Source organism: Colobus angolensis, unplaced genomic scaffold (genome assembly GCF_000951035.1).
Source record: "Colobus angolensis palliatus isolate OR3802 unplaced genomic scaffold, Cang.pa_1.0 Scaffold3, whole genome shotgun sequence".
In the NCBI taxonomy this organism is placed as follows: domain Eukaryota; kingdom Metazoa; phylum Chordata; class Mammalia; order Primates; family Cercopithecidae; genus Colobus; species Colobus angolensis.
Genome location: NW_012116265.1, coordinates 3613085 through 3626429, shown reverse-complemented (window position 1 = coordinate 3626429; position 13345 = coordinate 3613085). Strand labels below are relative to the sequence as shown.

General features: G+C 42.6%; 1 protein-coding gene across 2 annotated transcripts in view; it reads left to right on the top strand.

Moving 5' to 3' along the window:
* TDP1 (tyrosyl-DNA phosphodiesterase 1) overlaps positions 1-13345 on the top strand; it is a 97052-nt gene that overhangs the window by 572 nt on the left and 83135 nt on the right. The window contains exons 2-5 of one of the 2 annotated variants that reach the window (XM_011949428.1): positions 104-320; positions 6436-6986; positions 9779-9822; positions 10985-11040. In XM_011949428.1, coding sequence (XP_011804818.1) covers positions 6443-6986; positions 9779-9822; positions 10985-11040 — 644 coding nt within the window. In that variant the 5' untranslated portion in view covers positions 104-320; positions 6436-6442. The remainder of the gene's footprint in view (positions 1-103; positions 321-6435; positions 6987-9778; positions 9823-10984; positions 11041-13345) is intronic. The other variant, XM_011949429.1, reaches the window with a different exon arrangement.

Sequence of the window (13345 nt, the reverse complement as noted above, 5' to 3'; positions counted from 1 at the left end):
TGGCAGCTGCTGTCATTACTTCCTCACCTTACGAATGGGCTCCCGTCGAACGCCTTCAGCAAGAGCCCTCTCACTTCCTTTGTCTCCAAACCGTTGTCCACAGAGTTGGAGCGCACACAGTTGTATTAAAAAGGCAAATCGAAGGCCGGGCGCGTTGACTCACGCCTGTCATCCCAGCACTTTGGGAGGCCGAGGCGGGTGAATCACTTGAGGTTAGGAGTTCGAGATCAGCCTGGCCAACATGGTGAAACCCCGTATCTACAAAAATTAGCCGAGCATGATGGCGGTTGCTTGTAATTCCAGCTCCCGGGGAGGCTAAGGTGGGAGAATTGCTTGAACCTGGGAGGCAGACGTTGGAGTGAGCCGAGATTGTGCCATTGCACTCCAGCCTGAGCGGCAGAGCGAGACTCTGTCTCAAAAAAAAAAATGCAATTCTTTTTAAAGCCATAAGTGAGACCCAATTGTTCATAGCATAAAATCCAATTTCTTTAGCAGGTCTTCTCCCCTCACCCCCTTCATCCTGGACCATTGCCTGCCTTGCCAAAGTCTTTTTTTAATGATCTCTTTCCCATCTCTGCAGGCTGGGTACTCTCTAGTTGGAATGGTCTTCACCCCATCATTTAGACAGCAGGTTCCTTTTGGCCCTCTGGGTCTCATTTATATGTTACTTCTTCAGCATATTCCAAAGATCACCCCTATTTTTCTGTCTCATACTTATAAAATGTAATGAATGTCTAACTCATCTTGGCTATTAAAATTTTTATATGTGAGTCTATCTCTTCTGCCCTAAAATTATGCTCTACTAGGGTAGAAACTATATTGTTAACGCCTCATTCCCAGTTTTCGGTACATAATGACTGCCCAGTAAGTTGTTGAATGAATGCACTCCAGGGGGTAAGCATGATAACCATTTTACAAACTAAGAAACTGAGGCTTAGCAGTTAACTAACCTGCCCGAGTGCACATTTACTCCCTAGTCATGGCTGGGTTTGAGACAAGGGCCCATGCTGCCTTTGGCCACACAGGAACTCAACTGAAGAGCCTGGCTCCCGGGCCCACCTGATTCTTTAAGCACCATGAGAAGGAGCAACTGGAGGTGAAAGAGAAATGCCCCAGCTGGGTCTGGTATAGTGGGGAGTGAGGAAACGCTTAGCAGCTCTAAATGGAGTACCTTTCATATCCACAACATGTTTTAAAGTCCTTAATAAAAGCGCTAACAGTGTCCTGAGCTAGCGTTTGGTGGGAAAATTTCTTTAGATTTTTCATGTTAGTGCAGTGTTTGCCAAATTTCAATCACACTCACCTGCCTTCTCCCCAGTTTGTTTTATTCTCTTAACACATACGACACGGGATTTTTTTCGGGGCCGCTTAGCCAGCTGGAGACCTCCAGCCCTGGGCTGGCCACAGGAGGTGCCCTGCCCACTCAGCCTGGCGTTGTGCGTTTGGCTTTTCATCCTGGCCCAGATCCCGTGGCCACCATGCATGTTCAGCCTGCAAGGAGTGGGTGTATGAGTGAGCCTGGAGGCTTGGATGGCTGTTCCAAGTGCTGGCCCAGGCACAGACCATGCAGGACTGTGGATGGCCTGGGCGTATGGCAAGTGACTCTGGCATCAGACTCTGGTGTCCAGTTGAGGGGGATGCGGTGGTGCCCGAACACTTGGAGACGCCAGGCAAATAGGGATGTATTAACAGCCCTTTTAGTCCCACCATCTGCAGCCCAGTAAATGGAGGTGTATGGCAGCCAGCGGTTCCCTCTCCCATTGTTCCACCAGCGGAACAGAGTGCTGCTACAGGGCTATAGCTCTGTTTGCACTTGCTGTTTAGCAGGTCCCAATTTCTTGTCCTGCATCCAAGAATAATAAGGTTAGGGTGACAACCAAAGGGGAGAAGGGTGGAGATGAGTTTTATTGAGTGATGAAACAGTTCTCAGCAGAGAGGAGACCCCAAAGGTGGGCAGTTCCCCGGTGTGGCTGAGTCTGGGACTTGCATGGGCTCAGAATGGGGGAGTGTGTGCTGATCGGTTTGTAAGGATGCACAAAAGGCTAAAACAAAGGCACCACTCAAAGGTGGGCTTGACCGCGTGAAAAACCAATTAGGGAAGGGTAGGGATTAATTAGAGGAAACCGTGCCAAGTGGGAAGAGAGGTTATCAATCCGGTCTGTGGATTTATCCAAGACTTGTAGCTTGGCTTTCAGGCTTTAAAGTGTCTTTGGTTTGCAGGTGGGGTTTTAATGAGGCTCTGCCCCTATCTGCCTAGGGATTTGTCTGCCTCCTGCTGCTATCACATAGACTATCATATACTTAATATTTTTGTTTGAATCCAATCATTTTACATAAAGTAAACTTTATTTTGCTATTTCAAATATAACGTAGCCATCAGATACCTTCTGTTGATGGTAAACAAAATTGTTGGTGCCTGCAGAAGAGCCCAAACCCTGCTGTTTGTTCCAAATCAAGATTAAAAGCATTTCTACAACACTACAACTTTCTTCTTGATTTAAACAGGGAGTTGGACTGGACGGGAAAGGGAGGTACTTTCATGATGTCAGGTCCCAATCACTTCCACTTTAGGAAACACTGTGCTGTCCTGACTGAGTGCCAGGATTCAGCATCAACACAGCTGTATTGTATTCTCTGACTCGGTACCACTTACCAAAAGTGTGACTTTAGATTTATGCTGTACCAAGCACTGCCCAGGCAGGGAAGACAGATGATAAACAATGGAAGGAAAGCTCTTGGGTTCTACGTTTGTTAAAACTGTACGACTTGATTACAAAGCACTCTGGAATGCTGGGCACCAGAGCTTGCACGAGGGAAGTAAATTCTGTTACTGATGACCATCCAGTTATCCAAAGTGAAAATTTGATATTGGTGTTTACCAGCAGTTCTTTTCCAGCTGGGCGCGAGCCTTGATTTCATAAAGAGGTTGGTAAGCTGCTACACTTAACAACAAAACACAATTTTATTAGTGTATTGTACTAAATTGTAACCCAACAAATTGTATTGGGTTGTCTTTAATAAGCGACTCAGGCATATTTTTGAATGTCAGCAGGTCCAAAACTTTATGTATAGAGCAGAACCTCAAAAAAGACTTTGTTCTCTAGAAAATGTCTTTTTTTAAAGCTTTGTTCTATTTTTTACCCACTTGTCCTACTTTGTTGGAGGGAATTCCACTTCCATATGGTTTTAGAAAATGTAGATAATGATAAAACTAAAAAACCTTTGAAATTCTCCAAATAATTCACAGAGTTACTAAGAATTTTACCTACAGAATTCTCAGGGTTTGGGAATTTCATTTTATTTATATAATGCAGGCAACCATATTTGTTATGGTAGCCTCTTAAGATTCTGCAAGCTGCTTCTAAGAGTGGAAGCTGAATCCTTTCTCATCAAAAACTGAGACCTGCTAACCGCGTTGGTTTAGAACTGTTTTAGAATTCAAAGGAAGCTAAAGCTGACATTCAGAGAGTGGTTTTTCCTAAGGTGGTTCTTTTGTCCCTAAATAACTTTAAAGTCACAAAACTGTAGCCACTGAAATAGTTTCTTCAAAGTGAATTGTAGCAGCTTAAATACCTCTATCCAGCAACTTCTAGACTCTAGAACACTAGAGGAACCTAAGGTTTTGTGGGGTTTTTTTTTTTTATACCGGAAGGATTAAAAACATTTAAGGAAACACTTCTGAGCTGCTTAACTAGGTGTTGAGTAGTAAATCAATCTGAATCTCTTTCATGGAGGAAACTGGACACTCAGACCCCTTTAACCATGACAATACAATTCTACAAATCTGGTTATCTAGTTTCTTAACCCTTAGCAGATGAGAAACAATTTAGGGAAAATATACCTATGCTATGAGTTTTAATAAACCCCTTGAAGTGGGCTGGACAGAGTGTAGAAATGAATAGAAACTTTTAGAAAGCAGATATGAAGGCTCAAAAGAGCCAGACAGTCTAGGGTCACTATTCCAGAAGCAAGTGGCTCCAGCCCTCTCTGTGGTCCGTAAGGCTTTGGCTGTGAGATAGTGTGTTCATGCCGGATGGGGTAATAGTGACCCTGAGCCATATAGAACAGGCCAGATTATTGTCTTAATGCATTCTTGCATAAAAGCTCCTCAAAATGTGTAATTTACAGAAGGCTTGCTTGACTTGACTGGTAGTTAATTGAAGAAGGTTAAGAGAGACATTGTGAAAAGGGATAGATACCTTTAAAGTATTTCCAACCCTCCACCCCCTGCTGTGTCCACTGAAAAATCATGAGATGTATACATTTAGAAAGGAGAGCTTAGTTCTTATAAAGGGATACAGCCTGCAGTGTGGCCTGACAGGCTGGGAAGTACAGCCTCAGGCAGAGACCTTTAATGGCATCCCAGGGAGGAGAGGGTAGAACAGGGATTTATGCTGAATGGGATGGCCAAGTATACATATGCAACGGGTGTGGGAGGAGCTATGAATATTCACCAAGGAAGGCACGTGTGCATGTGTAATGAGCAAGCATGCATGTTTCCTGCATCTTATGTTCACTTTGGGATGGAGACTTAACATTTGAATGATTTACAATTAGGCCCTCTGTCAAAAGGTGAAGGAGGGACAAGGCACTCAGTGCTCAGCCTCTGAGGACTGGTCAGAACCAGTCTGTGGTTTCTTTTCAGGAGAAAGTTACTGAAGTTGGTCCATTGTCCAATGACAGCTGCAGTGATGGCCTGCGGAACCAGGGAGGTCAGTTAGCCAAGCATCTGGCAGTAGCTGAGCTGCAATTGTTTAGATATTACTTATCTCCAGGCCAGTGCTTGTTTAGCTGCTAAAGAAAAAAGAACCTTGTGGCAGATAGAAGTTTATTCTTTAAGGATAGCAATGTGTGATTAACCCTTGCTTGGCATGGCCCTGGGTCTTGTTTATGATTTGGTGTCATATTGTCACAGAATCTATTCTGCTAGTCTTATGATCTCTGGTCAGTTGTGTTTAAGCCGCAGAAGGGAGGGGATATAACAGGCATGTCTGAGCTCCCATTCCACCATGGCCCGGAACTCAGTATTTAAGGTTTCTCTGGGGTCCCCTTGGCCAAGATTTTTATTTTTAGTTCTCATCTAGAGACATATGCATGTGTATTCATTTGCAAATCTTTTGATGTAGAATAATGTAGAGTTCTCTTTTTGGGGGAATGTAGGTTTTGTGAAGGGAGTATCACCACCTTGGTTTACTCCACTCAATGCATCTTTTTCAGCCTCTTTAAAATGGCGAAAACTTAAAGATACTGTTAATCTGAGCACAGACTGTTGAGTTTTGTAATTTTCCCTGGGTCTTTTGCTAAAATGTTAAAAGTATTACTTTGAGGAACTGTTCTTTAGCTATCTGGAAAGTCGACTTAGATAGTCCTTTACCATTGAATTGACAAGACTTTGTAGGTAACACCAAAAGTGACTGTTTCGTGTACTTTCGTCTTCTCAGAACAAGAAAGTAGAATTTAACTATGTGGCTTAAAAAATAAAAGTGTGTTGCTTCAGTATAAGTTATTTCTGTGCAGGTTTTAGTAGATTTATGATGTGGCCAATAGGATAATTGTATCTTGAGTTAGTTGGGTCCTCATGGAAGTAGTATAAATAACGTACATACCTAAGTGGTCATTTGGCATTCCTCTTGAAGACTTTGTTAAGCTTTATGGTAAATGGGTTGTCTTTTGGGAAGTAAGACATACATAATCACTGAAGTCCTGTGGGTGTCTGTATTTGGGTGAAGGCCAGGTTTGTAAATTCCAATTTGACCTTAAGCATTGAACATAGATTAACCCCAAATGCTTGTTGGAAGCTTCAGGGTCAAGAATGAATGTTTTATTTTGGAGTTTGTCTTGATGCCTTCTTCAACCCCCTTTCCTAGGACATCTCAGAACAAAGTTTAGATTGAAAGACAAGGCTGCGCATGGTGGCTCATACTTGTAATTCCAGCACTTTGGAAGGCCGAGGTGGGTGGATCTCTTGAGTCCAGGAGTTCAAGGTCAGCCTGGGCAACAGTGGTGAAACCCTGTCTCTATCAAAAAAAAGAAAAAAAAAATTAGCCAGATGTGGTGGTGTCTGCCTGTAGTTCCAGCTATTCCAGAGGATGAGGCAGGCGGATTGCTGAGCCCAGGAGGCAAAGGTTGCAGTCGGCTGAGATTGAACCACTGTACCACTCCAGCCTGGGTGACAGAGCGAGACCCTGTTCCAAAAAAAGAAGGAAAACAAAGGGAAGAAGAAAGAAAGGTGACCAGGACTTTTGCTTGTAATTTGGCAGAATCCGATAGTGGATTCTGGTAATATGCTTATAAACACCCAAAAAGCAGCTGATGGTAGGTGGTCAGCCTCTGGAAGGTGTCAGCTCATCTGATAGGGAAGTTGAGAGCAACGAAGTTATTTTGCCAATGCCCTGATGAATGGGAAATGCTGATGTTTCCACTTTCCATTTCCAGGAGTATAATGTCTCAGGAAGGCGATTATGGGAGGTGGACCATATCCAGTAGTGATGAAAGTGAGGAAGAAAAGCCAAAACCAGACAAGCCGTCTACCTCTTCTCTGCAAGGAGCAGCAAATGAGCCCAGGTACACCTGTTCTGAGGCCCGGAAAGCCGCACACAAGAGGAAAATAGCACCTGTGAAATTCAGCGATACAGATTCAGTTTTACCTCCCAAAAGGCAGAAAAGCGGTTCCCAGGACGACCTAGGCTGGTGTCTGTCCAGCAGTGATGATGAGCTACAGCCAGAAATGCCGCAGAAGCAGGCTGAGAAAGTGGTGATCAAAGGGGAGAAAGACATCTCGGCTCCCAGTGACGGCACTGCCCAAAGAACTGAAAATCATGGCCCTCCCACCTGCTACAGGCTCAAAGAGGAGGAAGAGTACGAGACGTCAGGGGAGGGCCAGGACATTTGGGACATGCTGGATAAAGGGAACCCCTTCCAGTTTTACCTCACTAGAGTCTCCGGAGTTAAGCCGAAGTATAACTCTGGAGCCCTCCACATCAAAGGTAAGAGGATGCTGGTTGTCAAGGAGCTGTTAAATTGCCCTTGAGAGTCTCTCCTCCATGAAACAAGGAGGGCAGCCTAGAATGATTTCTGAGAACTCTTCTTTGTGTTCTTAACTACTTTCAGGAAAAAAATTCTTGATAGGCAAGTGCATTAGTATGACAGCAGACTGTTTACTTAACTCAGGCAGAGCGTGTGTTCTTAAAACCTTGTAGCTCAACCCCTTGTATCACTTAGCACGATGTTTAGCATTATTTAACTTTGTAAGATTAAGCTTGATGAGTAACAGTTTATCAACAAGGTAGCAAATACTTGACAACAGTAGTGGTTCTCCATGGGCCCTGGACCAGCAGCCTCAGCATCACCTGAAACTTGTTAAAATGCAAACTCTTAGGCTGCATTCCAGATTCATTAAATCAGACTGAGGGTGAGACCTTGCAAGCTGTGTTTTCAGGAGCCCTCCAGGGGATTCTACTGCCCATTCAGGTTTGAGAACCACTGCTTAAAAGCCTGGTTTGGGTTCCTGGTGAAGAAGAAGAAGAAAAAAAGTAGTGCCTGAGTACAAATAGATGTTTCAGTTATGGATCAAAAGATGGCCTTAGTTTACTCTCCTTCTTCCTCAGGGAGCATTTGCAGGGGGAATAGCGGGAGCTCTAGAATCTGCTTTCCAGCCTCGCCACTTTTGCTGTATGGATTGTTAACACGGGACCTAACGTTCTCTGAATTTCAGTTTGGTCATCTTTAAACTGGAAATGCAGAAAAATGGAAGCAAATACATGAAGTGACCAGTGTATTCACATGGCAAATACACACAATAGACATTATTACCCTGATTTTCAGATTTTTTTCCTGTCCCATATTTAAGAATAGTAATGTTAACTATTTAAAAAAAGTGTTTTTTTTCTAAATATATATCCAGTATAACTGTATATTATGTGTGATGTATACATGTTGGAGTATTCCATAGGTTGTTTTCTTTTTGAGAATCTCTTATCTTGGTACTTTGTCAAGTTTTTTGTTTGTTTGAGACAGATTGACAAATGCTTAGAGAATTTTGCCAAGTTTTGCTCTATATAATAAAATAACTGGCTATTAGCACCAAGATACTGTGGTAACATGTCTTGGAGCTCTTACATATATTTTCTCCTTTAATCCTTAGGACAGTCTTATGAGTAGATGTTACAATTGTCTTCCTTGGATAAGTGATGGATCTGCAGTTTAGAAAAGTGCCCAAGGTCATAGAGCTGGTAATGACATTCTGGCATCAGAATCCATGCTGTTTGCTATAGCACTCTACCATGTGCCATAATTGTAGATGGTTTAGAAGATCTCATGGAGGAAGGGGGACTTCAAAAGACCCTTGGAAGATGGGTAAAATTTAGAAGGGTAGAAATAAATGCTGTTGGGGGCAAAATGGAAGAATATTTGCAGTTTATCTCTGCAACTCTCCCAATAAGGTAGAAACCTCCTTATGATTTTTTTGTTGTTCTCTGAAAATCTTTCTACCCCAGCATCTAGCTCAATGTCCAGAAGATAGGAGGCACTCAGTAAATATTTGCCAAATGAATGAGCCCAGTCTTAATTCTCAGAGGCCGTTTAGTGGGCGTGAGCGAAGGTGCTGGAGCCAGACAGCCTAGGTTCAAACCCCGACTCCACCCCTTCCTAGCTGTGTGTGTGTGGGCAGCCTCCTAAGGAGGCTTCTCCTCTATAAAATAGGAATAACAGACCCCATCTAGAAAATGGATATAAGGAGTAAGTAATACGTGGGAAGTGCCAAGAATGCTGCTTGGCACCTAACAGGTCTCCACAGCTGTGGCTGTTGTAATGGAAGGTCATGATGATCGTGTACTTTCTCTCGTGGTATGGTTTGAGAAGTGAGCTTTCCAGCCTATCTGATGTAAAGCTTGAGTGGGTATAAAGTGGGACTTCCCTCAAGATGACCAGGAGCACCAGGAATGTGAGTTTAGAATTGTGGGTGCCTCTGTCTTTTCGTTCACAGGCTGCAAGTGCTCTCAGCAAGTGCTTTCCAGTCTTTCTGGAAAGTCCTTCTAAACTGTCCAGGTTTATTTTATTTTTTTTATTTTTTATTTTTTTTTGAGACGGAGTCTCGCTCTGCCGCCCGGGCTGGAGTGCAGTGGCCAGATCTCAGCTCACTGCAAGCTCCGCCTCCCAGGTTCACGCCATTCTCCTGCCTCAGCCTCCCGAGTAGCTGGGACTACAGGCGCCCGCCACCTCGCCCGGCTAGTTTTTTTTTTGTATTTTTTAGTAGAGACGGGGTTTCACCGTGTTAGCCAGGATGGTCTTGATCTCCTGACCTCGTGATCCTCCCGTTTTGGCCTCCCAAAGTGCTGGGATTACAGGCTTGAGCCACCGCGCCCAGCAAACTGTCCAGGTTTATAAAATCTTTCTAGAAAGTTTTTCTAGTCTTGAGTTGGGAGGTTTCCTAGAGAGGGACTTGAATGGGTACTTGGAGGAGGTAGAAGTTGAGAGATCTGAAAAGAATATGTATCATTGTCCATATTGAGTTTCTAAAATTGATCAGTCATTCAGTACTGAAGTTGTAGATTTTAGTTTTGCATTGTTTTATAAAAGAATATATGATAAACATTAAATACCATAGGGAAAACTTTTTTCAGTTTTATGGAACATTAAAGTCTGACTTTGTAGACTTTGTATTTAGCTTACTGTGTTCTGAGTCAGATCTTGATTGTCAGTGACTGTTGAATGAGTTAGTAGTGATTATTACTAGAGGATTTTTGCAAGTGTGAATTTAATTTATGTTTTGTCTTCTCAGATATTTTATCTCCTTTATTTGGGACGCTTGTTTCTTCAGCTCAGGTGAGTATACCTTTAAACTGTTTTTTCTTTGGGTGAAAGTAGACAGGTAATTAAACAACTCCGTAAGAAAATATGAGAGGTGCAGTTTGGGGGTCTCAGTCCCGTTCAGAGACCGAGATGGCACATATCAGGAGGCTGGCTCAAGTGCCACAGTAATGGGATCCATGGCCATCAACAGAATGGGGATGTCACTATCAGGAGAGCATTTGACTCAGGCTCCACTGGCCAAGATGTCACTTTGGACATTCCAGCTCGAAAGACTAGAGTGGGACACTTCTTTTGGGGACACTGATTAACTCATGGGACTGAGTTAACTCTGGTGCAGAGTGGTGAGGTATGGATAGAGTAGTGAAGGCCAATGACTTGATTTAGAAAAATGTGAATTTCCATGTTCAATGGCTCCTTCCTGACTGAGCTGGTCGCTTTGTCTTGATAAATCATGTAATGCTCCAGACCCGCAAGTAAATGGTCCAAACAAAGGGCCCTGTCCCTGAAGAAAGCCAGGCTTCCTTTACGTTTGTTTTGGCATCAAAAGTCCTGGTTTCCATTTGGAAGGTGGGGAGCATTTGCAAATGCCCTGTTAGCTCGATTGAGCTACTAAGTCCAGGATTACCCAGGTGTAGGGAGGAGCCTCCATAGGTAAGACCAGTACAGAACTTGCATTTAGGATTTAATTGTTAGAAGCCTAGTGAATGTCTGGTCCCAGGTGGCTGTGTACAAAGCAGCTAATAAGTTAGCCTGAAAGGAAACGTTCTTTTCTGAAAGTCCTGGGATCTTTTTCTCCAGTATCTGTCTTTTTATAATCACCTAGGGGAAAAGGGGTAAATTTATAAGTCCTTTTATTTAAATTAATCTCAGGTCCATTAGACATAATGTAATGACACCCTGCAGACAAGTACAGATGCTGCCACAACATGCAGAGATAATTTCCTGGGAACCTGTTATCTCATGTACTTGGCTCCATTTAGGTTCTTTTAACCATGTACTTAAGATAAATTGTAGGTTTATTAGTATTGCAGCATAACCCTCCAGGTTTATATATAATACATGTAATGTATCACTATTTTAAAGTTTCCTTAAATGTAATAACTAAATAATTCTCCTTATGAACTGTTTGGCAGAATTACCCATGGCTTAGTTACTCTTCCTTTCTCCCGTCTAGTTTAACTACTGCTTTGACGTGGATTGGCTCGTAAAACAGTATCCACCAGAATTCAGGTGAGTTCCCCAGAGTGACAGACAACATCATTAACTGTAAGGGGGCTTTGCCACCTAAGATTTGTATTTCTCAGGCGAAAGCCACCCATCTTTTTTTGAGTTTTTCTTTTGAAACCATTAAACTCATACAGACATTAAGTTACATTGGGAAAACAGCGTTCTTTGATCTATTTCATCCTACACATTCTTTTACAGATTTTAGCATTTCCTCTGTGCCCTTTCAGGAAGTAGATAAGGACAGGCTCTAACCCAAATAACAGAACTTTATGTCCAATCTTAATGTGAAGGAAAATACTGTCTCCACATAGCTTCTAGATCTGTGAACGTGCCAACATGCGGCCAGCGTGCCATGCTTTCCGTAGCACATCAGTGCTGTTCTGTTTTGAGGATCCCTTTGTGTTTCTGAGATGAGGAAAGGAAGCTCTACATATGGCCTTCCCTTATCTAGGCTCTGGAGGTGATGGATTTTTAGTTCTGCCTTCTGCCTGCACTTCATCAGCCTCATATTAGGCAGTAGAGACCAAATAGGGCATCACACAGTGAGGCGTCACCCTTCCCTGTTTCTAACGCATTTACAAGACAGATTCCCATAACAGCAAGTAGAATGGAGGAAAACACACAAGAAAAAATGATTGTCAGGGTTCTCAAAATTCTTGATACATTTAGGGCATCAGATTGTGTAAACCTTTGACATTAACAGTAGATAAAATACTGTTAAAATTTTTCAAGCAGCTTTGGCACTTGGGACTTTTTTTTTTTTTTTGACCTGTAACACACAGAATTAGTTTTAGCTGCATCTAAAAGAATACTCAAAGTAACAGTGTCTTAAATAAGACAGAAATTGTTTCCAGCCTGATACGTTCAAATGGTAAACATTTATGGTCTGGATGGGGGCACCGGGGTTCTCAAAGACTTATCCACCTACCCTTTCTGTTTCACCATCCTGGTGTGCGACTTCAGTCTTCAAAGTCACCTCATGGCCCAGTATGGCAGCTAGAGCTCCAGCTTACTTGTCTATTCCAGGTAGCAGGAAGGGAAAAGGAGGAAAAGGACAAAAAGGCCCACATTCCAGCCATCCCCATCTGAGTAGCCTTCCTGGAAATCCCACACAACACCTGCATCTGTTTCACTGAGCAGAGCTCAGCTACATGCTAACCAGCTCTAAAAGAGGCTAGAAATGTCTTTTAGCTTAGCTCACCTTGTCCTGAATTAGCCTTTTGTTAGGGAAGGAGGAGAAAATGGCTGTCTGGAGGCAACAAGCAATTTCTGTCTTGGCTCCTCCTGGCAGTAGTATCCTTGGGTGTCACGTTGGCATTTTCTGTTCTTCCTCCCTTTTCTTAAAGACCTTAAAATCAAATTGTCACCCCCTTAGAGTGTTGGCAAAGTGTAGACTGCAGTTCCTTTGTTGTATCTGCTATGGGTTAAATTCTCCCGCCCCAAAAAAGATCTGTTGGAATCCTAAGCCCCGGTACCTCAGAATGTGATCTTATTTGGAGATAGAGCCTTTACAAAGGTAATCAAGATAAAATGAAGGCATTAGGAGAGACACTAATCCAGTATGACTGGCGTCCTTATAAAAAGAGAAATTTGGGTGGAGAGACAGAGATAAGACCATGTAAAGACACAGAACGCCATTTACAAGCCAGGCTCCCAGAAGCTGGGAGACAGGCCTGGAACAGATGCGCCTCATACCTTAGGCACCAATCCTGCCAGCACCTTGATCTTGGACTTCTGGCCTCCAGACCTGTGAGACAATGTATTTCTGTTGTCTAAGCCTCCCAGTTTGTGGTACTTTGTTTTGGAGGAGGCCCTGGCACACTAATACAGTATCCACTGGACTCTCAGTAACTAAAAGGGCAAAAGTGTCCTTCTTCTCCTTGCATCCCCTTGTTGCCAAAGGCATCTTGGGAAGGCTATTATGATCCTTAGAAGAACGAGGAATGACCTAAATGGTAAGTTTAAGTAACATCCAGAATTTGTATGTAGAAAAATTCAGATCATAAGGATTTATATCTCAGTATGCTGTTCTTCAGGTGCCATCTTTTTGTAATAAGTCGTAGAACCAATAAATTTGAAAGACTTCAATTTCTATCAGTCATATTTAATCTTTTTTTATAAGATGACTTGATCTAACATTTTTTACTTCTAGGTACTAGATGCATGAGTGTTTCTTATGTTATTCTCTGTTTTTCTTACCTAATTTCTAAAAATCACAGGTGCATATTTCATAGTTTTATTTTTTTATTTATTTTTTTTTTTGTTTTGTCTTTTGCACTTTTCAAGTGCTTTCTTTTTTTTTTTTTTT